General features: G+C 41.6%; 1 protein-coding gene across 4 annotated transcripts in view; it reads right to left on the minus strand.

Annotated features, from left to right (window-relative positions):
* Positions 1 to 1,621: 1,621 nt before the first annotated feature.
* The window catches only part of xrcc2 (X-ray repair complementing defective repair in Chinese hamster cells 2), a 40,260-nt gene continuing 16,477 nt past the window's right edge, over positions 1,622 to 25,404 (minus strand). For all 4 annotated transcript variants that reach the window (XM_059971848.1, XM_059971850.1, XM_059971849.1 and 1 more), the window contains one exon: positions 1,622 to 2,663. In XM_059971848.1, coding sequence (XP_059827831.1) covers positions 1,942 to 2,663 — 722 coding nt within the window. In that variant the 3' untranslated portion in view covers positions 1,622 to 1,941. The remainder of the gene's footprint in view (positions 2,664 to 25,404) is intronic.

Here is a 25,404-nt window from a genome sequence, read left to right on the forward strand (position 1 = left end):
CAAAAAAAACACAAGAAAGACTGACAATGTGCAAACAATTAAAAAGTAAACAAATAGCACAGAGTACATGAGCTGCAGAGCCCCCGAGCCACAGAGCCAGTTCAGCGCTGCAGCTGGTCCAGAGGCCCCATGGCTGCAGGCTACAGCACACAGCCAGTTCAGCACTGAGGCGAGTGCTTTTATTGAAGGTAAACATTGGCCATCATACAAAGATGAATCTGCTCTAGCTCTTCACTACACTCTTGGGTCACTGTTTCTTTTTACAGATATTTCCAGATCCAAATAGTTCCATATTTCCTGATCTTATTTCAGATTTTGTTTTTGTAGCCATCTGGTGCCAGTCCTTCTCTGTGGCTGTCCCACTACTTATCATCCTTGCTCTTGCCTCAAATTTATACTCTATGCATTACCCCAACACTGGCAGCAACATCCCTGTGCAACACAGAGCAGCACATAATTCACATGATTCATCTCCCAAATTGTGCATCTTTGTCCTTCTTGCTCCTGCAGCTTCTCCAGTAATTACTCCTCATGGTAGTGATTTGTATTTGCACAGCATTCTGGATGGAGAAGTTTGCCTAAATTTCATACTGGATTTACTAATGGACAGCATATAAATATGATTTTATGCTACCTCTGAAGATCACTTAAACATTCCATCATCTATCATTTTCAACCCCACAGTCCTAAGAGTTTGTGTATACCCAAAACAAATTTTAAAATATGACAGGAACGATGGGAAAGAATGCGAGAATCAGAAGGGACCTTCAAAGTTAACACAAATAGAAAGGATGGAGAGGCCTTCTCCAGAGCTCTATGTTTCTAGAAAGAGTTTTAATTAGCTTAAAATTCAAAATAATGTGTGTAATATAAAAATAATGTTAAAATATACACTTCCAACATAAAGCATTCTCTGTTTATTCCTAGATGCACAATAAAAATTAGGGGGTGTCATTTCTACCATCTTTCTTTTCTTTCTCTGACCCACTCTTCCATGGCATTAAAATAGCAACATAGCTCAAATGGGCTATTGAAGTAGAACATCCTGCAGACATTTGGTAGCATTGTACATTGAATTCAATTTGCACCCGATAAACTAATCTTTTCTTACTTTCAATCAGAAATGTAACAGGAATGAAGAACCCAGTTCCAATAATGGAAAAGAACAGGTCACACTTGTAGCTGAATATTTTTATTAAATGAAGCTCTGACAACAAAACTTCCTGGAAAACAGACAATAAATAAATGTAGGAGCTAATTTCTGTTTAATTATTCACCCAGAATTCTTTAAATCTCATTTAAGACATTCAAATTGTTTATAAAAAAGTATTCAAGTATTTCTGGAACTTCTCTTTAACCCATGTGCTTGGAATATATGTCAAGGACATGTCCTGGACTTGTCTAGATATACAAAGAGGATATACTGTATATCTAGAAAAGGAGCTTTGAATAAGGTGCCTGGCTTGGCGTCTTCTTCTGCAGATCAGGCCAAAGTCAGCTGGAGAATTTGCAATGAAACTTTAAAACATCCGTGCATGAAGGTGACTAAACCTCCACCTGACCTGATTTAGGGTTAAGTCGCAGTTAAAGGGTTAATCTGATTTAGCCCACCTGCTCAGTTAACCAGAGCAGGCCAAAAGAGAAAATACAAGAGATCCTGCAGATGCTGGAAATCCAGAGTAACAGACACATTATGCTGGAGGAACTCAGCAGGTCAGGCAGCATCTATGGAAATGAATAAAGAGCCAACATTTTGGGCCTAGTCCTGATGAAGGGAAGTGGCCCAAAACATCGACTTTTTGTTCTTTTCCATAGATGCTGCCTGACCTGCTGAGTTCCTCCAGCGTTTTGTGTACTACTAAGCCAAAAGAGGGCACTTCCTCACGTGTACACTCACAAGGATCTCCAGTGGTTATTGTTTAAGAAAGTAATACTGATGGGTTAAAGAAAATGTACTCCACCATCTGTAATAATAAAGGAGCATCTGCTCACGATGTTGCTTCTTGGCTGAAGAGAAACAGCAGCAAACTCTTGCCTGTTGTCTGCTGTGGTGTTTTTTGAGAAAATGAACCTATGCCCGACCAGTTTTTGCCAGGATTTACACAGATAGGGTTTAAATTCTGCGGCTGCTGGCTGCCAGGCTGCAGCAGATCCATCTGTCCTGGATGCCTCAGGACCCTGCCCGCGCATCAGGGCCTGTGTGGTTGCAATTAACACTAGCTGGTACTCACTCAACAGCTTCTCCAGGCACTCAACGCAGCGGCCCAGGTTGGCTTCCTGCTGGCTGATGCTCTCACCACCGTTCTGTCTGTCAATCCAGTAGAAGGCAGACATACTGTCCACAATCAGCAGGCAGAGAGCAGGATGGCTGCAAACCATGCTTTCCAGAGAGTGGAAGAGCAGCAGAAGCTGGGTACTGCTGTTGCAGTGGACGAGAAACAGGCGGCCCAGGCACTGCTTAACTGATTCCTCCGTGCTCTGAGCCAAGCGATGCTCCAAAATGGTGACCAGGCGAAGCATGTCAAAATGACACTCTGTGTCAATGAAGACCAACTCAACCTGGAGCCCACCAGTTGATTCTGGGAGGATGCAGGATGCCACCAGGTGATAAAGCATTTCTGTCTTCCCTGTTCCTTCTGGGCCATGGAACTCGACCGTATTTCCTGCAATGCACAGAAGGGGAAATTAGCATCAGAGAAAGGGAGTATCATTTATTCTCAAAATTCCTCAAGCAAAAGTTGACCTAGTTAACAGATTCCCCAGTAATTACTAGAATGCAATAAGAAAAAACAAAGCAAAACACTTTGAAGTGTCCATGCATTTTCTTAAATACCACAATCAATACAACCTTTGACAGATGTCTTTAAATAACAGTAATCCATCACTTACATTGGGTATATTTAAAGTGGAGGTTAATATGTTCTTAATTAGTAGGGGGTGTCAAAAGTTACAGGGAGAGGGCAAGAGAATAGGATTGAGAGGGATAATAATTCAGCCATGATGGAATGATGGAGCAGATTTAACGTACCAAATAGACTAATTCTGCTCCTATTTCTTATGGTCTTACAGCAAAAATCAATCTTCCAGAGTAATGAAACACAAGGCTCTCACTACTTTCATGCTGCCAATCCGTTAATGATAGCTGAGTGACTGTGTGTTTGCCTGTTTAAATTTAACTTTCCCAATGATATCATTGGTTAAGATAGCTAATCTACAAAGGTGGTGAGATCAAGATATGATTAGTTGTCTGTTCTAAAGAAGCTTATTGCAACCAAACCCATGTACCAAGGCTGTAACTGGCCTATGTTAGGATTGAGCAGGACTCCTGCTCTAGCAGTCTTCTCTGACTGTGCATGTGCAGTCACATTAAGAAAGCAGTGGTACTGGTAGCTTTGAGATGTGTTCAGTGTCATGTCTGATAGTCACATGTGAAAGTTAGCCACCTGGGAAAACCTGTACACCCATGGACAAATACCCAATATACGTGTAGCAAACAACTCAGGGGTAGCAGGGAAATAGAGAAACAATGTGCAAAAACTAATATTTCAAGCTGCACTTTCCTTCCTCAGGCAGCAAATAGGTTAAACATGAGGAAATCTGCAGATGCTGGAAATTCAAACACACACAAAATGCTGGTGCAAACACCACCAACCAGCAAATAGGTTAGTTTGCTTCCAGGGTTGCTACTTCAACCTCCACCAGCATTTTCAGTTCAAGTTTAAAATAATTAACTAGCATGATTTCAGACAAAATAGTGATAGCTTGAACAACTGTGGTCAGTCCTCCATATCGGCTGGTTGTTCCATTATGCAAACCTCCCACCTTTAGTGACCTAATTCTGATGTGACTTGATGGCGGACTTATTTAATATTATTCTTACATTAAAATCAGAATATTGTGTATTCAAACCACAATATAGTTAAAGTTGAATGCCAGCTTCTAGACTAGCCCTTCTGTGCAGTACTGAGGGAATGCCGTATGGACAGATGTGTCACCTACTTGAAGACATAATAAAATCAAGATATGATCAGCTCTTTCAACTGGGCATAAATAATCATATTTCAAATAAGAGCAACCCAATTATTACTGGTGTGATAATTCCTCAACAGTGCCAGATTATCTGGTCATCATGGGAATTGGCTGTGCAAATCAGCTGCTACATTTCCAACAGTGACTGGATCTCAAAAGCACTTGATGCAAAATGTTTATAGATGCCTGAAACACATCTGAAAGATGCTGTGGAAATTTACAGTAGGCCTTTATTTTCTTTCACCAATCTCAAGAGGAAGAATTTCTGCCATCTGAAATCACTGATGTTCAGCAATGTTCCAGTCGGGTGACCATGACCACGGTAAATCAAGGTAACCTGTGAACAAACGTGTCTGAGTGAAGACATCGCACATTTTTGTCCCTGTTTCATAGCACAGCAGGAGACAAAGAGATAAAACTCCCCATTGCCTCGTAGCTTGCGTTACCAAGCATATCAACTATTAGGTCTAGTCAAAGCCAATATAAATTGAAAGAGGCAAAATCGAATCATTTATGATGTCAGGATGCCCCAGTGAGCTTTACATCAATTAAATATTATTGAAGAGTAGTCACTACTGTGATTTAGCGAAACAAGAGGTCCAATTTGCACACATCAAGTTCCCATAAAAACAATATTGAAGTGACAAGGTTGTGGCTCAGAATTTCAATTGCATTGTAATCAATTTAGAGGCAACATCAGGTGCCCATGGGGCTACTATGGCAGGTGCCATGTCTACTCAGTGCATGCTAGAAATCCTCTGTTCAGCATATTGAATAAAGCTCCAATTTAGGCTATTGTTTTTATTGCGATAAGTTCATTTATAGTTTATCTAACTTTCCTTGTGTGGCGATGGGCTCACTCCTAACACATCTTTACATTGTGTTAGCTGTTAAGGCAAAAGACACATTTTACTGTATGTTTCAATATACATGTGATAAATAAATGAATCTGATCACATGATTGAACATTGGCACATTTGACTTCAAGAGGAAACTTCAACTCTGACTCCTCATTTTTTTTCTTCAGTCCTGAAATGTCGACTATACTCTTTTCCATAGATACTGCCTGGCCTGCTGAGCTCCTCCAGCACTTTGCATGTGTTGCATCAGGACCAGACAGTTCTGAGACAAAGTTATTACATATAAAATGATCTCAAGTTTTCCTCCCTCTGAAAAAACTACTTGATCTGCACAGACAAAATGCTGGAGGTCAGGCAGCATCTTAGAAGGGAAATAAACACTTGATGTTTTGAATGGAGACCCTAGGTCAGATCTTCCATAGATGCTGCTTGATCTGCTGAGTTCCTCCAATATTTTGTATGCGTTGCAATACATATATGTGAGATCTCAAGCATCTGAAGATCTCCTGTTTTTCCAAATTACTTGGTCTGTTGGGTATTTCCAAGTCTTCTTTATTTCAGATTTCCCACAGCTGCTGTGCTTTGCATTTTGCAGTGCCAAAATGTTCTAGTTTTATTTCTCTCTCTCTCTCAGAGCTGGCACAGCGAGTGATTACATTTCCCTAACTCTAACCCAGTCAACCTTGGTCTCCACTTTATAAGACATAGGAGCAATTTACCCCATCGAGTCCGCTCTGCCAATCCACCCTGTCTTATTTATTATTCCTCTCAACCCCATTTTCCTCTGTAACCTTTGATGTCCTTACTAATCTAGAACCTATCAACCTCTGCTTTAAATATGCCCAATGACTTGTCTCTATGGCAGTCTGTGGCAATGATCTCCACAGATTCACCACCCTTGTCTCTGTTCTAAAGGGATATCCTTCTATTCTGAGGCTGTGTCCTCTAGTCCTAGACTTACCCATTATATGAAACATCCTCTCCATGTCCACTCTATCTGGACCTTATCATAGGCCATCCCTCCCTAAGAGGGACAGTAATTTAAAACTGAGGAATTTCTTATCACCATGGTGAATCAGTGGTATAATTCAGGTTGTGAAGCTAGATCCTTAGTGTTATTTGAAGAGGAGATAGATATATATATTTTTCCAAAAGTCAGGGAATTGAAGACTGAGGAACTGGCACAGAAGATGAGCAGAATCATTGACACTACAAGGAAGGGTTGTGGGGCCAGGTACACATTCCTAGTCTTATTCCCTTCTGTTTTCTCTATCCCTCCTGTTCTCCACAATTTAACTATACTTGTTTTCTCACTTTTCCAGTTCTAATGAAAGTAATTGATTTGATATGTTGACCATTTCACATTCCACTGTTGCTGCCTGACGTAGCATTCTCCTTATGGTTGCAATCCAAGGATCCATAGCTCACAATTTCTTTATGAAAATGTTACATACAATACAGAAGTCAGGGTCCCGTTTAGTGGGCCAACCTTCTTGGAACTGGATGACATAACCTGACTCTACATGTTGGATTTGACTCTGCTTCGTTAGGAGTTTATCGGCGTTCAATATGTCATCAAAGACTCTTGCAAATGTCCATAGATGCATGGTGGAGAGCATTCTGACTGGTTGCATCACAGTCTGGTACACAGGCTTCAATGTACAGGATCACAAGAAGCTGCAGAGGATTGCAGACTCAGCCAGCTCCAACACAAGTACAACCTGTCACAATCAAGGACATCTTCAAGAGGCAATGCCTCACATTACATCACACCAATTTCAAGCTCAAGTTTAATTGTCATTTAACTACACATATGAATACAGCCAAAAGGAATGGTGTTCCAAGGTGCAAAACACAGTGCCAACAGTCTCACACACAGCACACAGCACATATAGTTACCACAGCAGAAAAGCATACAGTCACAAGAAACTAATACAGCCCACATCCCTGAGTGGCATGGCCTGTAGATTGATGGTACACGAGATGTTGTCCAGGAGCCATGCTTCTACAAGAACAAGCATATAGTTACTCCTCATCACACACTAGTGCATCTGCAGATGAACTCAATCCAGTTTGTCTTCCACTGAGCGAACAATGGAGTACTGCACCGATGGGAGGGGCCAGCCCCCAACCCAGTGTGAAATCCAGCATGCCCACTGCACCTCTGCTCTCTCCTGCACCAGCTCCAGCAACTCCTCCCCGGACAGCTGTGTGAGGGCCTGGTCCATGCAATGAGCAAGGCCACACTGCTCCCCAACCTCGATCTCGCCTATGAACCAGTGGACTGGACTTGGACCATTCTGCAATGTCCAACAGGGTGTTCAATCACAAGAAATACAACCAAGACAATCATTTGCACCATTTGTCAGACTGCACATTGTCTCTGTGCAACAATGGTATGCAACAATACAGTTCACAAGTCCAGTCCCATCACTACCCATTGCATATGACCCTTGCCATCCAAGATGTGCATCCTTTTCATTACTACTATCAGAGATAGAGGAGCTAGAAGACCCAAACTCCATGATTTAGGAACTGCTTCTTCCCCCTCACCATCAGATCATAAAACCATAGGAGCAGAATTAGGCCATTTAGCCCATTGAGTCTGTTGGCCGATCCAATTTTCCTCTCGGACCCAATCTCCTGCCTTCTCCCCAAGTCCCTTCATGCCCTGACCTATCAAGAATCTATCAACCTCTGCCTTAAATATACATAAAGACTTTGCCTCCACAACTGCCTGTGGCAAAGAATTTCACATATTCAACACTCTCTGGCTGAAGATTTATAGATGGTTCAAGAACATTACCTCATTATTCCTTTCTGCTCTATTTGTTCTGCAATTTATACTGATTTTATGTCTTTGCACTTTACTGCTGCCACAAAACAAGAAATTTCACATCTTATAAGACAGTGATAATAAACCTAATTCTGATACTGATGTACTTGGAAAAACACAGAACAAACAGTAGAGACCCTTTGGAATGGAGGTATGTATATAACTGCCAATTTATTCTACTCCCATCTACTTGTACATGTTCAATATCCCTCCTTTCTCTGGCTAATGTCTAAATGCATTGCTATTGTATCAGCTTCCTTCAACTCCCCTGGCAGCTCATTCCTTGCACCTACATCCACTGTGTAAATAAACTTGTCTTACCAATTTCTTTTAAACTTCCTCCCTCTCATATTAACCCAAATGCTCCAGTGTTAAGTATTTCTATCCCGGGAAAAAGACTATCTATGTCTCTCATAAATTTGTATAAGACCATAAGACATAGGCCACTCAGCCCATCGAGACTGCTCCACCATTTTATCATGGCTGATCCAAATTTTCCTCTCAGCCCCACTCTCCTCCCTGTATCCCTTCATGCCCTGACTAATCAAGAATCTATTATCTTCTGCCTTAAATATATTGAATTGGCTTTATTTCTTACATCCTTCATACACGAGGAATAAAAATCTTTACGTTATGTCTCCATCTAAATGTGCAATTTATAGTAATTTATAATAAACAATATGTACAACAGGATAGTCAATATAACATTGAAATACAATTGTATCAGCATGAATTAATCAGTCTGATGGCCTGGTGGAGGAAGCTGTCCCGGAGTCTGTTGGTCCTGGCTTTTATACTGTGGTACCTTTTCCCGGATGGTAGCAGCTGGAGCAGTTTGTGGTTGGGATAACTCTTGTCCCCAATGATCTTTCAGGCCTTTGTTTTTTTTTTACACACCTGTCTCTGTAAATGTCCTGAATAGTGGGAAGTTCACATCTGCAGATGCGCTGGACTGTCCGCACCACTCTCTGCAGAGTCCTGTGATTAAGGGAAGTACATTTCCCATACCAGGCAGTGATGCAGCCAGTCAGGATGCTCTCAATTGTGCCCCTATAGAAAGTTCCTAGGATTTGGGGGTCTACAACCAGTTTCTTTGTTTTTGCGACATTGAGGGAGAGGTTGCTTTCTTGACACCACCATGTCAAGGTGATGACTTTTTCTCTGTAGGCTGCCTCATTATTATTTGAGATTAGTCCAATCAATGTTGTCATCAGCAAATTTAATTAACAGATTTTATATAAAGACTTGGCCCCCACAGCTGCATGTGGCAACAAATTCCACATATTTACCACTCTCTGGCTGAAGAAATTCCTCCTCATCTCTGTTCTACAAAGACATCCCTCTATTCTGAGGCTATGTTCTCTGGTCTCAGACATTCCTATCATAAGAAACATCCTTTCCATATCTACTCTATTAAGGTCTTCCACCATTTGACAGGTTTCAATTTGGTCACCCCCCCCTTCTTCTGAATTCCTGGTGAACCTCTTCTCTACCCTCTCTGCATCCTTGTAATACAGCAACCAGATTGGCACACAATACCCCAAATGAGGTCTAACTTAAAGTTTTATGCAGTTGCAATATGACAGGCCTATTTTTAAACTCAATGCCTTGACTGCTGAAGGCAGATACTCTGTACACTTTTTTGAAAAAAACACCCATCAACTTTTTGGTCATTTTCAGCGATCTATGGGTTTGCATCCCAAAATCACTATGTGCATCAATATTCATAAGCATCCACTTACCTCCCAAAGTGCAATACCTGATTCTGGTCTAAATCCTGCTGTATCCTTTGACTATCCTTCCCACTGTTAACAACCAATTTTTGTGTTGTTTGCAAACTTACCCATCTACAATTTTTTTAAGTCACTTATAAATATAAAAACAGAGGTCTCATCACTGATTCCTGTGGAACACCATTATCATAGACCTCTAGTCAGGATAACATTCCTTTACCACTGCTCTCCATCTTTGGCTGAGCTGATTTTGAATCCAATCTGCCAATTCGCCAAGGGTCTCACGTACCTTACACTTCTGGATCATTTTGAGGTACCATATTGAATGCTTTACTTCAAAACATGTATACAACATTCAATGATTTACCCTCATCAATCACCTACACCACAGCCTTGGAAATCTCAATCAAGATTGTAAGATGTGACTGCCCCCCACCCACATCAAATTATGCTGACTATCCCAAATAAGTCCACACTTTGCAGCATGTGAGTATCTTCAAGAATTATCCCCACTAACTTCCCTTCTGCTACCACACTTAAGATCAGATTAGCTTTACTTCGAGGTACATATGATAAATAAAGTTAATCTTTAATTTGTCATGTGTACATTGCAATAAATACAGTGAAATCCGTCACTTGCATCAAATCATTGAGGACTGTGCAGGCAGCCTGCTGCCACACTTTTGGTGTCAACATAGCAAGCCCATGATCCATTAACCCTTAATGGACATCTTTGGTATGTGGGAGGAAATCAGAGCACTTAGAGGAAACCTATGTGGTAACAGGGAGAACATACAAACTCCCTGCAGACGGTGGAAGGAATTGAAACCCAATCTTACAGCTGGGCGGGCACTATAAAGCGGAACACATTCCGCCTATGCTACCTTACTGTCCTCCCCCCACACCCACCCGTCAACATCACTTGCCAATGTTAACAGGTAAAGACTCTGGAATGTACTAAAAATGGGCTCATTTTATCTATGCTGACCAATTATAGTATTATAGTCCACCTTCTGGAAATGTTTGGTCTAATTTTCTACTTTCTAAAAGTGAATGATGAAAATAATTTTATACTGGTACTGACCAGCTATACTCTGCATTCAAACAATCACTGCAATTATAGATGCCTGCTTGTACCAGATTTACAGTGGCATGCAAAAGTTTGGGCACCCCTGGTCAAAATTTCTGTTACTGTGAATAGTTAAGTGAGTAGAAAATGAACTGATTTCCAAAAGTCATAAAGTTAAAGGTGAAACATTCTTTTCAACATTTTAAGCAAGATTAGTGTATTATTTTTGTTTTGTTTTGTACAATTTTAGAGTGAAAAAGGGAAGAAGCACCATGCAAAATTTTGGGCACCCCAAGAGATTTGAGCTCTCAAGATAACTTTTACCAAGGTCTCAGACCTTAATTAGTTTGTTAGGGCTATGGCTTGTTCACAGTCATCGTTAAGAAAGGCCAGGTGATGCAAATTTCAAAGCTTTATAAATACCCTGCCTCCTCAAACTTTGTCCCAACAATCAGCAGCCATGGGTTCCTCTAAGCAGCTGCCTAGCACTCTGAAAATTAAAATAAATGATGCCCACAAAGCAGGAGAAGGCTATAAGAAGATAGCAAAATGTTTTCAGGTAGCCTTTTCCTCAGTTCGTAGTGTAATTAACAAATGGCAGTTAACAGGAATGGTGGAAGTCAAGTTGAGGTCTGGAAGACCAAGAAAATTTTCCGAGAGAACTGCTCGTAGGATTGCTAGAAAGGCAATCAAAACCCCCAATGGACTGCAAAAGACCTTCAGGAAGATTTAGCAGACTCTGGAGTGGTGGTATACTGTTCTATTGTGCAGTGACACTTGCACAATATGACCTTCATGGAAGAGTCATCAGAAGATAACCTTTCCTGCATACTCACCTCAAAATTCAGTGTCAGAAGTTTGCAAAGGAACATCTGAACAAGCCTGGTACATTTTGAAAACAAGTCCTGTGGACTGATGAAGTTAAAACATAGAACATATAGCACATTACAGGCCCTTTGGCCCACAATGTTGTGCCGACCCTCAAACCCTGCCTCCCATATAACCCCCCACCTTAAATTCCTCCATATACCTGTCTAGTAGTCTCTTAAACTTCACTAGTGTATCTGCCTCCACCACTGACTCAGGCAGAGCATTCCACGCACCAACCACTCTCTTGAGTGAAAAACCTTCCTCTAATATCCCCCTTGAACTTCCCTCCCTTTACCTTAAAGCCATGTCCTCTTGTACTGAGCAGTGGTGCCCTGGGGAAGAGGCGCTGGCTGTCCACTCTGTCTATTCCTCTTAATATCTTGTACACCTCTATCGTGTCTCCTCTCATCCTCCTTCTCTCCAAAGGGTAAAACCCTAGCTCCCTTAATCTCTGATCATAATCCATACTGTCTAAACCAGGCAGCATCCTGTTAAATCTCCTCTGTACCCTTTCCAATGCTTCCACATCCTTCCTATAGTGAGGTGACCAGAACTGCACACAGTACTCCAAGTGTGGCCTAACTAGAGTTTTAGAGAGCTGCATCATTACATCTCGTCTCTTAAACTCTATCCCTCGACTTATGAAAGCTAACCCCCATAAGCTTTCTTAACTACCCTATCTACCTGTGAGGCAACTTTCAGGGATCTGTGGACATGTCTCCCCAGATCCCTTGCTCCTCCACACTACCAAGTATCCTGCCATTTACTTCGTACTCTGCCTTGGAGTTTGTCCTTCCAAAGTGTACCACCTCACACTTCTCCGGGTTGAACTCTGCCACTTCTCAGCCCACTTCTGCATCCTATCAATGTCTCTCTGCAATCTTTGATAATCCTCTACACTATCTACAACACCACCAACCTTTGTGTCGTCTGCAAACTTGTCAACCCACCCTTCTACCCCCACATCCAGGTCGTTAATAAAAATCACAAAAAGTAGAGGTCCCAGAGCAGATCCTTGTGGGACACCACTAGTCACAACCCTCCAATGTGAATGTACTCCCTCCACCACAACCCTCTGCCTTCTGCAGGCAAGCTAATTCTGAATCCACCTGGCCAAACTTCCCTGGATCCCATGCTTTCTGACTTTCTGAATAAGCCTACCGTGTGGAACCTTGTCAAATGCCTTACTGAAATCCAAGTAGATCACATCCACTGCACTAAAATAGAACTTTTTGGCCACAATGAGCAAAGGTATGTTTGGAGAAAAAATGGAGCAGAATTTCATGTGAAGAACACCTCTCCAACTGTTAAGCACGGGGGTGAATCGATCATGCTTTGGGTTTGTGTTGCAGCCAGTGGCAGGGGAACATTTCAGTGGTAGAGGGAAGAATGAATTCAATTAAATACCAGCAAATTCTGGAAGCAAACATCACACTGTCAGTGAAAAAGCTTAAGCTGAAAAGAGGATGGCTTCTACAACAGAATAATGATCCTAAACACACCTCAAAATCCACAACGGACTACCTCAAGAGTTGCAAGTTGAAGGTTTTGCCATGGCCCTCACAGTCCCCTGACCTAAACATCATCGAAAATCTGTGGGTAAACCTCAAAAGAGCAGCACATGCAAGACAGCCCAAGAATCTCACAGAACTAGAAGCTTTTAGCAAGGAAGAATGGGTGAAAATCCCCCAAACAAGAATTGAAAGACTCTTAGCTGGCTACAGAAAGTGTTTACAAGCTGTAATACTTGCCAAAGGGGGGTGTTACTAAGTACTGACCATGCAGCATGGCAAACTTTTGCTTTGGGCCCTTTTCCTTTTTTGTTATTTTGAAACTGTAAAAGATGGAAATAAAAAAAGTAATCTTGCTTAAAATATTAAAGAAATGTGTCATCTTTATGCCTTTTGGAAATCAGGTCATCTTTTACTCGCTTAGCTATTCACAGTAACAGAAATTTTGACCAGGGGTGCTCAAACTTTTGCATGCCACTGTATGTCTTAATGACAATGAGATCAACAAAGCAGACAGAAAAAGAAGTTAGAAGCAGAGTGCATTATCTCCAGATTGTCCATATGGGCATCAAAATTTGTGACAAAGGAAAGAAAATTTGCATTGTGATTTTCACAGACACAGCAAACTAGACAAGGGGAATCAGATTTTCCTCATCATGGAGGATAACAGGTTTAGGGAACCCTGTTTTCGCGAGATATTGAGGTCCTGGTGAGGAAAAAAGAGGTGCATAGCAGGTATAGGTAAGAAGGAGCAAATGAGGTACTTGAAGGGTATAAGAAGTGCAAGAGAACATTTAAGAAGGAAATCAGGAGGGATAAAAGAAGGAATGAGGTTGCTTTAGCAGACAAGTTGAAGGAGAATTCCAAGGGTTTCTATAGATGTATGTTAAGAGTAAAACTGGTCTTCTGGAAGATTAGAGTGGTCGTCTATGCATGAAGCCAAAAGAAGTGGGGGAGAACTTAAATGGATTTCTTTGCATCTAATTTACTTGTGAACTGGACACAGAGTCTATAGAAGTGGGGCAAAACAACAGGTAGGTCATGGGCCATATACAGAGGAGGAGATGCTTGCTGCCTTCAGGCAAATTAGCGTGGATAGGTCCCCAGAGCCTGACAAGATGTTCCCTCAAACCCTGTGGGAGGCTCACGTAGAAGCTGCAGGGGCCTTAGCAGAGATATTAAAAACATCCTTAGCCATGGGTGAGGTATTGGAAGATCAAAGGATACTTAATGTTGTTCTGTTCTTTAACAAAGGGTCTAAAAATAAACCAGGAAATTATAGGCTGCTGGGCCTTTCATCAATATTGGGAAAGTTACTGGAACATATTCTAAGGGACTGGATATATAAATATTTGGATAGATGGGGATTAAAACTAGTCAACACAGCTTTGTGTATGATAGGTCGTATCTAACCAATCTTTTAGTTTTTTGAAGAAGTTACCAGGAAAGTTGATGAAGACAAGGCAGTGGATGCTGTCTACATAGACTTTAGTCAGGCCTTTGACAAGGTCCCACATGGGAGGTTGCTCAAAGAGGTTCATTTGCTTGCATTCAAGATGAGGCTAAGACATTGGATCTGCGAGAGAAGCCAGACAGTGGTACTAGATGGTTATCTCTCTGACTGGAGACCTGTGACTAGTGGTGTCCACAGGGATCGGTGCTAGATCTGTGGTTTGTCATCCATATCAATGATCTGGATGATGAGGTAAACTTTATCAGGAAGTTTGCTGGAAGACACCAGGTTGGACGTGTAGTGGATATCGAGGAAGGCTATCAAAGCTTGTAGCAAGATCTGGACCAGCTAGAAAAATGGGCTAAAAATGGCAGATAGAATTTAATGCAGATATATGAGAGGTATTGCCCTTTGGGAGGACAAACTATGGTAGAACTTACAGAGTGAGCGGTAGAGCACTGAGGAGTGCGGTAGAACAAAGGGATCTGGGAATACAGATTCATAATTCCTTGAAAGTGGCGTCACATATAAGTGGGGTCATAAAGAAGGCTTTTGGCATATTGGTCTTCATAAATCAAAGCACTGAGTATAGGAGTTGGGATGTTGATGAGGCCGAATTTGAAGTATTGTGTGGAGTTCTGATCATCTCTCTATAAGAAAGGTGTCAACAAGATTGAAAGAGTGCAGGGACAATTTACAAAGATGTTGCTTGGACTTGAGGAACTGTATTAAAGGGAAAGGTTGAATAGGTTAGAACTTTGCTTCCTAGAGTGTAGAAGAATGAGGGGAGATTTGATAAAGGTACACAAAATTATGAGGAGCTATAGATAGGCTAAATGTAAGTAGGCTTTTTTTCTGCTGAGGTTGGGTTATGGGTTAAGGATGAAAGGTGAAATACTTAAGAGAACATGGGGGTGAATTTCTTCACTCAGAGAGTGGTAAGAGTGTGGAATGAGCTGCCAGTGAAAGCAGTAGATATGGGTTCAATTTCACCATTTAAGAGCATTTGGATTAGTACATGGATGGGAGGGGTACGGAGGGCTATGGTTCAGGTGAAGGTCAATGGGACTAGGCAGATTAATAGTTCAGCACAGACTACATGAGCCAAAGAGCCTGATTTTGTGCTGTGGTGTTCTATAACTCTATGAAAATCTTGGCATCTTTCAGATCCTTCTAACACCAGTCTTTTGTACCATATTCACTCTCAGAATGCTGCCCCAAGTCACAGGCTGGTAAGTTATCTTCAGACATGGCTCATGAGATTGTAAGCAAAACCAGGCACCGTAACAATGTGCTGACACCAGAAACGCCTTTGAGCAGAATATCACATGCTCAAGTAGAACTTGTTCTGTCCAGACCATGCAGATTTCAGAGACCAGCACACACCTGGCTTATAAGTACACAAGGAGAAAGACCAGAAGCAACGTTGACTATCAAGTTGTACATGCTTCCTGTGCCCTTGTGTTTATGGTGCACAGTCCACATGCCTTTTCTCTAAAGTGGCTAGAAGAAAAAACATTGACTAGACGACTGACCAGGTGTGAGCCATGGTGGCAGGGCCTCTGGCACCGAGTCTGACCCTGTGGTGCAGAAGGATGGAACGGAGAAGAGGAGAGCTGTCATCATTGGAGACTCTAAAGTCAGGGGGGCAGACAGGGGATTTTGTGGACGTGAGAAGGAAACCCACATGGTTTGTTGCCTCCCAGGTGCCGGGGGGGGGATGTCTCTGACCAGGTGCATGACATCCTGGTACGAGAGGGAAAGCAACCAGAAGTTGTGATACATGTTGGGACCAACGACATAGGCAGGAAGAAGGATGAGGTCCTGAAGTGTGAGTTTCCGGAACTAGGCAGAAGGCTGAAGAACAGGACCTCAAGGGTGGCGTTCTCAGGATTGCTGCCAGTACTACGTGATAGTGATGGTAAGAATTGGAGGAGATGGCAGTTGAATGCGTGGCTGAAGAGTTGGTGCAGGAGGCAGGGTTTTAGATTTTTGGACCAATGGGATCTCTTCTGGGGAAGGTGGGACCTGTACAGATTGGATGGGTTGTACCTGAACTCGAGGGGGAGCAATATCCTTGCTGGGAGGTTTGCTAGCATGGTTCGGGAGGGTTTAAACTAATTTGCAATGGGGATGGGACCCAGAGTGCTAGAGCAGTGAAAGAAGTGCATGGAGTAAAGCCAGATCTAACATATAGAGAGGCTTTGAGGAAAGAGCAGCAGAATAAAGGGTGTAAAGGTAGTAAGGTAGAAGGGCTAAAGCGTGTGTACTTCAATGCAAGAAGCATCAGGAACAAAGGTGATGAACTGAGAGCTTGGATACATTCATGGAATTATGATGTAGTGGCCATTACGAAGACTTGGCTAGCACCAGGGCAGGAATGGATTCTCAATATTCCTGGATTTCAGTGCTTTAGAAGGGATAGGGAGGGGGGAAAGGGGAGGAGCGGTGGCATTACTGGTCAGGGATACTATTACAGCTGCAGAAAGGGTGGGTAATGTAGTAGGATCTTCTTTTGAGTCAGTGTGGGTGTAAGTCAGGAACAGGAAGGGAGCAGTTACTCTACTGGGGGTATTCTATAGGACCCCTGGTAGCAGCAGAGATACTGAGGAGCAGATTGGGAGGCAGATTTTGGAAAGGTGCAAGAATAACAGGGTTGTTATCATGGGTGACTTTAACTTCCCTAATATTGATTGGCACTTGATTAGTTCCAAGGGTTTAGATGGGGCAGAGTTTGTTAAGTGTGTCCAGGATGGATTCCTGTCATAGTATGTTGACAGGCCAACTAGGGGGAATACCATACTAGATCTAGTATTAGGTAACGAACCAGGTCAGGTCGCAGATCTGTCAGTGGGTGAGCGTCTGGGGGACAGTGATCACCGCTCCCTGACCTTTACCATTATCATGGAAAAGGTAAGAATCAGTGAGGACAGGAAAACTTTTAATTAGGGAAGGGCAAATTATGAGGCTATAAGGCTAGCAGGTGTGAACTGGGATGATGTTTTTTCAGGGAAATGTACTATGGACATGTGGTCGATGTTTAAGGATCTCTTGCAGGATATTAGGGATAAATTTGTCCCAGTGAGGAAGATAAAGAATGGTAGGGTGAAGGAACCATGGGTGACAAGTGAAGTGGAAAATCTAGTCAGGTGGAAGAAGGCAGCATACATGAGGTTTAGGAAGCAAGAATCAGATGGGTCTATTGAGGAATATAGAGTAGCAAGAAAGGAGCTTAAGAAGGGGCTGAGAAGAGCAAGAAGGGGGCATGAGAAGGCCTTGGCAAGTAGGGTAAAGGAAAACCCCAAGGCATTCTTCAACTATGTGAAGAACAAAAGGATGACAGGAGTGAAGATAGGACCGATTAGAGATAAAAGTGGGAAGATGTGCCTGGAGGCTGTGGAAGTGAGCGAGGACCTCAATGAATACTTCTCTTCGGTATTCACCACTGAGAGGGAACTTGATGAGGGTGAGGACAATATGAGTGTGGTTGATGTTCTGGAGCATGTTGATATTAAGGGAGAGGAGGAGTTGGAGTTGTTAAAATACATTAGGATGGATAAGTCCCCGTGGCCTGATGGAATATTCCCCAGGCTTCTCCATGAGGCAAGGGAAGAGATTGCTGAACCTCTGGCTAGGATCATTATGTCTCCATTGTCGATGGGAATGGTACCGGAGGATTGGAGGGAGGTGAATGTTCTCCCTTTGTTCAAAAAAGGTAGTAGGGATAGTCCAGGTATTTATAGACCAGTGAGCCTTACGTCTGTGGTGGGAAAACTGTTGGAAAAGATTCTTAGAGATAGGATCTATGGGCATTTAGAGAATCATGGTCTGATCAGGGACAGTCAGCATGGCTTTGTGAAGGGTAGATCGTGCCTAACAAGCCTGATAGAGTTCTTTGAGGAGGTGACCAGGCATATAGATGAGGGTAGTGCAGTGGATGTGATCTACGTGGATTTTAGTAAGGCATTTGACAAGGTTCCACATGGTAGGCTTATTCAGAAAGTCAGAAAGCATGGAATCCAGGAAAGTTTGGCCAGGTGCATTCAGAACTGGCTTGCCTGCAGAGGGTCGTGGTGGAGGGAGTACATTCAGATTGGAGGGCTGTGACTAGTGGTGTCCCACAAGGATCTGTTCTGGGACCTCTACTTTTTGTGATTTTTATTAACGACCTGGATGTGGGGGTAGAAGGGTGGGTGGACAAGTTTGCAGACAACACAAAGGTTGGTGGTGTTGTAGATAGTGTAGAGGATTGCCGAAGATTGCAGAGAAACATTGATAGGATGCACAAGTGGGCTGAGAAGTGGCAGATGGAGTTCAACCCGGAGAAGTGTGAGGTGGTACACTTTGGAAGGACAAACTCCAAGGCAGAGTACGAAGTAAATGGCAGGATACTTGCTAGTGTGGAGGAGCAGGGTGATCTGGGGAGACATGTCCACAGATCCCTGAAAGTTGCCTAACAGGTAGTTAGGGTAGTTAAGAAAGCTTATTGGGGGTTAGCTTTCATAAGTCAAGGGATAGAGTTTAAGAGACGCGATGTAATGATGCAGCTCTCTAAAACTCTAGTTAGGCCACACTTGGAGTACTGTGTGCAGTTCTGGTCACCTCACTATAGGAAGGATGTGGAAGCATTGGAAAGGGTACAGAGGAGATCTACCAGGATGCTGCCTGGTTTAGACAGGGAGCTAGGCCTTTACTCTTTGGAGAGAAGGAGAATGAGAGGAGACATGATAAAGGTGTACAAGATATTAAGAGGAATAGAAGGGTGGACAGCCAGCGCCTCTTCCCCAGGGCACCACTGCTCAGTACAAGAGGACATGGCTTTAAGGTAAAGGGAGGGAAGTTCAAGGGGGATATTAGAGGAAGGCTTTTAACTCAGAGTGGTTGGTGCGTGGAATGCTCTGCCTGAGTCAGTGGTGGAGGCAGATACACTAGTGAAACTTAAGAGACTACTAGACAGGTATATGGAGGAATTTAGGATGGGGGGTTTTATAGGAGGCAGGGTTTGAGGGTTGGCACAACATTGTGGGCTAAAGGGCCTGTAATGTGCTGTACTATTCTATGTTCTATGTAGAACCGAATAAATGAATTCCCCACATTGTTTTCAATGCTGTCAGAGCATCTTTCATAGTGTTTGATCACATCTTTGAAAGCACAAGATGCTTTCACAGAGAATTACTTTGACAATACAATCACATTATGAAGACAACTCACAAATAAATGGCGAACTCTAAACAAACAGTAAATTACAACCACATTATTTAACAAATGAGAAAAGGACTACTCCATTAGAGATGGCTGCCCTTCTCATGGGGGGGGGGGCAACAGACGTGAACGAAGAGACATAAATAAACTAAACTTTCCTTTCTCATCGCAATTAAATTGCTTTTTTTCCAGTTTCGGTAAATGCTGCCACTTAATCCAACGTTTAACTTTGCTACTTTCATCTTTTGTAGAAAAAATGATTCTGTTTAAATCTGCAGATTAGAGAGCACAGAAAGAAGCAGCAAAAGCAAAAAAAAAGTCACCAAGTACAGCACTATTCAATGCAACCTCTTGCATTTGTACCAAAGTTAAAATGGAATCTGACACTGGCACTGCTGTAGTTTCTCAAACAGTTCTTAAGTGGCTCACACCAAGATATCAGTGATGCCACAACAAACTGATTCTATATTTCCAGACAGGGAAACTAGCAAGTGATAAAAAAAACAGTTGTGACAAGCAGGAAGCAATCACCCTGGCTCTGGGCATACATCAGCACCACTGACAAGGCCATCACCACCCCAGCTGTTTTATTGTTCACTGGGGAAAAATATATAAAGTTGAGCTTACATCTTCTGCCATCAATTTTTGGGAACTAACCAGTGTGTTGGATTTTGTATAGCTATATTATTTACAATGGCAAACAAGGGCTGAAATATGTGTTGATCCAGCTTTCATTTGATAATATAAGCAAGGTTTTGGACAGCACCAACAGAATAAATTATGCAGAGGGCCAAAAGAAAATAGTTTGCAATGAACTCCAGGGATCGAATGACGTAAGGAATTAAGGCACGGTTTTGAATTCAGATCATTCTCTGTAAAACAAAACCTCACACACAAAATAAGATTCAGCTAGCTTACTTCATGCTCTTTGAGTGCAGAGGACAAATCTGCCAATAATTCAACAAAGAAAAATTTTAAGGAGAGGTGGAGGAAGAAGAGCAGATACCTTGATGGTAAAGGGGTGCATTTTAGAAGCTACCATCCAGTGTTCAATGGTTCAATTTAATATCAAAGAATGTACACCGTATACAACCTAAAATCCTTACTCTTCGCAGACATCCACGAAACGAAGAATGGATGACAGAAAATGTTAGAACCCCAAAGCTCCCCCACACACAAACAGCAGCAAAAGCATCAACCTCCCACCACCCACCATGCAAACAATACAAAGCCCCAGAGACCATGATCAAAAAATACTGTCCATCCCAACACTTTGATGTCTCCAACAGGCTCTCTCTCTCTCACTAGTGAGGGAGGGAGAGACATTGCTCTTGCCAGAGAGAGAGGGGAGACCAATACTCGCTGTTTCCGTGTTACAATCTTCTAGTGTTAGAGCACTATTGATTTTCCTGTCTTACTTCCAACTTGTAATCCAGGTACTTAAGAATTATAGCTCAAAACTGAAAACTTGAAATTTTTGGTAATCAGGACAAATCCTATAAACGTCAACACAAAATTCTGAAACATTAGGCTGGTCTTCTAAAAACCAGAAGTTTCTCCATGCAGTGACCTCATGGGTACTTCGAGTATTTTCTGCGATTATTTAACATTTTCAGTTACATCAGTATTTTGCACATCTATTTTGTTTTATTAACTTTGCATGTCATTGATGTTCACATGTAGAACATTATGTGCAACTCATGCATTCTGCTTTCAGGAGTAGATAATAATTAATCAATTTTAACAAATCAAGTGACTGACAACATTAAAATTCCACTGTAAAGGGCATGGGGATGAGGATCTGACCATAATTTAAATCTACAATGGATTCTCGTTCATTTGGACATATTGGCACCATTTTGGCCCAATTAAGCAGATGTCCCAATTTGCCGAAGCTTGGTGGAGGTTGTTAAAAAGGCATAAAAAAAATGGAATACCATTTAACTGAGTAACAAATAATGTACTTAAATGAAATAGAGGGAACAATATTTATTTATTTATTGAGATACTGTGTGGAATAGGCCCATTCAGCCACGCCACCCAGCAACCCCCAATTTAAAGCTAGCCTAATCATAGGACAACTTATAATGTTCCATTAACCTACTAATGGTACATCCTTGAACTCTGTAGCATCTCAGAAAATCTACGCCTGGCATGTGGTGCCTTACAGGTGACGTCGGAATTAAATTCTGACACCCCGAGCTGTAATAGCGTCATGCTAAGCACTACGTTACCATGGCGCTCTAGAACACTACCAATACTACTGGTAACACACACAAAATGCTGGAGAACTGAGTACTGCCAGGCATGGTGTGCCTTACAGATGACGTCGGAAATGAGCTGTAATAGCGTCATGCTAAGCACTACGCTAGCATGGCGCTCTAGAACACTACCAATACTACTGGTAACACACACAAAATGCTGGAGAACTGAGTACTGATGAAGGGTCTCAGCCTGAAACAGTGACTGTACTCTTTTCCATTGATGCTACCTGGTCTGCTGAGTTCCTGTGTGGGTGTGTGTGTTTGAGTCACACAGTGCATAACAGGCCCTCAGCCTTTCATATTCATGCTAATTATCAAGTATTTTGCCTGGAAATTCCAGAGCTCATTGAGATATTAGCTACATACAGAAGATGCTTATCTTAATGTTAAGGATGAGGTTTTGGGGTACTTGGAGGCACATGCTAAAATTGGAAGCACTCAAACCATCCTGCAAACCTGCCCTAAACCTATGTACCCCTTCAAAATGAAAGTCATACTTTTCTGCAATCATTGCAGCACTGTCAATCGTAGCGAAAATCTTACACAGTTCAAAGCTACCTGTAGGTATCAATGACTGAACGCATTGATAAATAATACAGATGCAAACTCATAGCAAGCAAGCAGTTCAATGCGCAGACTGCAAATTAGTTCTTTTACAGAAATGTGACCGTGATTTCACCATCTATTATCCACAAGCACATCAAGCCCACCTCCCTTCTTCTTACCACACTGTACATTAATTCTGTCTGCTCACCTTGTTGAGAACTCATTCACAATAGTATTGGAATTCGGGATTTGCTCGTGCAACTATGAAACACATAACACTGCATTCCCGATATTCATTCTGTGTTCTTGTGAATACTGGTGGTTCCTCCATTTTAATTCCCAGTGACCTTACGTTCCCTATAATGGAGATATGGTTTACATCTCCACATCCTGTTGCAGCGCTTTTTATCCGAATCTGTAGCCCCGGCATCTCCGCTCATCTGAAATATCGAGCTTCTGCTGGGCAAACAAAGCTGCTAGTAGCTGCTTCTTCATATATATGAATTTGCCTCTGCTACTGTAGCCAAAGCACTTGATAGAATAAAGTATCCCGAGAGACAGAAGGATGATGAAAATGTTTTTAAAACAGATTAACGTCCATTGTTATTTCACAGTATTGCTAGCCAGTACAGAAACAAACAACTGAAACAAGCTAAATAATATTAAGACAAATAAATACATGGAACTATTGTAACATGCTGCTGCCTCGCATAGTACACATCTATGTTATTAATATGAGGAGCATATGATAGCTCTGGGCCTGTACTCACTGGAATTCAGAAGAATGGTGGTGGGGGGGGGGGGGGAGTGATCTAATTGAAACCTATATTATTTTGAAAGGTCTCGACAGAGTGGATGTGGACAGGATGTTTCTTATGGTGGGGAAGTCTCAGACCGGAGGACACAGCCTCAAAATAGAGGAACTTCCACTTAGAATGGAGATGAGAAATACTTTGTGGAGATTTGTGATATGTATGATTATATGATATATATGTACAATGTCTGAAATACATCTTATGGAAATGTTTGTTTGATGATGAACTTCAATAAAAAAATAAATTACAAAAAGTGAAAAAAAGAATGGAGATGAGGAGGAATTTCTTTAGCCAGAGACTAGTGAATCAGTGGAATTCATTGCCACAGGTGTCTGTGGAGGCCAAGACATTGAATATGTTTAAGGCAGAGGTTGATAGATTGTTGATTAGTCAGGGCATGAAGGGGTGTAGAGAGAAGACAGAAAATGGTGGAGCAGACTTGATGGTAATATGGCCTAATTCTATCTTATGGTCAGGCAGCATCTATGGAAAGGAATAAACAGTCTACATTTCAAGCCCAAAATATCCTTTCCATAGATGCTGCTTGATCTACTGAGTTCCTCCAGCATTTTGTGTTGCTGTTATACTTACGTTCGAAAATGTTATAAATATTATACCAAAATGATATAAATATGTATTATTCATATTTGAAACTCAAAGGATTTATCGACTGATTACTCTCTGATCACTATTGGTTTCCTGAATTAACCTACACATTGTCAATGTGCCCTTTAATTGTTTCTGGGTTTGGAAAGATATCTGTTAAGTCAACTTGCACCGTTTTGGTCTCCAAGACAATGCAGTCTGAAGTTGCAGTGCAATCAACTTATGTGGATGAATGCCCATTAACTAAATTCAAATATGAGGTTCCCTAAATTACTTGACTAGGATACATGCAAATGCTGAATGATAAGTAGTAACTGCTTTTGTTTTGTGGCAAGTTTCTGTTCAACTTGCTTGGCTTAGGAAATTAATCCTTCAGTCCATTCCTGAGGGGCTTTCTTTTGCCAATTTCTGCAATTGTGATCCAGGTTTGAATGAAAGAAAGACTACGCCCAGCATTCTTCTTCCTCATAAAGCCTAACTGGAAAGAGAAGTTCCCACCAACTTGGCAATTGTACTAAACAATAGTCTGTAGGTCAGAGTATAATTAATCATTACCATAAATTCTTCTTATTACTTGGACATGGATCATGGACTCTGAAACATTAAGAAATGTTGCATACACTCAGTGGCCACTTTATTACATACTGTGGGTTAATGAAACAATATAATTAGCTAATCATGTGGCAGCAACTCAATGCATTAAAGCATGTAGATATGGTCAAGAGATTCAGATGTTCTTCAGGCCAAACATCAGAATGGGGAAAGAATGTGATCTAAGTGACTTTGACAGTGGAATGATTGTTGGTGCTAGATGGGTTGCTTTGATATCTCAGAAACTGCTGATCTCCTGGGATTTTCACATACACAAGTCTTTTGACTTCACAAAGAATGGTGTAAAATACAAAAAAAATCCAGTGAGTGGCAATTCTTTGGGAGAAAGTGTCTTGTTAATGAAGGAGGTTAGAAGAGAATGGTCAGACTGGTTACATACTATTTATTATAAATTACTATAAATTGCACATTGTACATTTAGACAGAGATGTAATGTAAATATTTTTACTCCTCATGTATATGAAGGATGTAAGTAATGAAGTCAATTCAATTCAAGCTGACAGGAAGGCACTGTAAATGAAGTAACCATGCTTTACACAGAATGCACAATATGTTGACCCTTGAAGTAGATGGGCAACAGTAGCAGAAGACCACACTGGGCTCCACTCCTGCACCTAATAAACTGGACACTGAGTGTATGCTTTATATACAATAATTAACTACCATTGAAACTTCACTTTGATTGTTAAAAATATATATATATCTTATTTGCTTTTGCCTCAGAGTCCTGAATAATGGTACTTAAACATAATTTTTTTCTGAATCTCTATGCAATACTTTAAGGAATCAAAGTCCACAGCATCAACTCTTGCTCAAAAGGGTGCACTTGTCAAAAGCCTTAGGCAAGTTCATTGAATCCACTGTACTATATGCAAAGCTCACATGGCTCTTATGTACCTAACCCAGATGTTGTGACATTTCTTGCACAACCATTAAAGATACAACAGTTTAATTTAGCGTGGAACAGTCTGAAAATATGAAAAAGCAGACAAATCTCA

This window comes from Hypanus sabinus, chromosome 6, assembly GCF_030144855.1.
Source record: "Hypanus sabinus isolate sHypSab1 chromosome 6, sHypSab1.hap1, whole genome shotgun sequence".
Taxonomy (NCBI): Eukaryota; Metazoa; Chordata; class Chondrichthyes; order Myliobatiformes; family Dasyatidae; genus Hypanus; species Hypanus sabinus.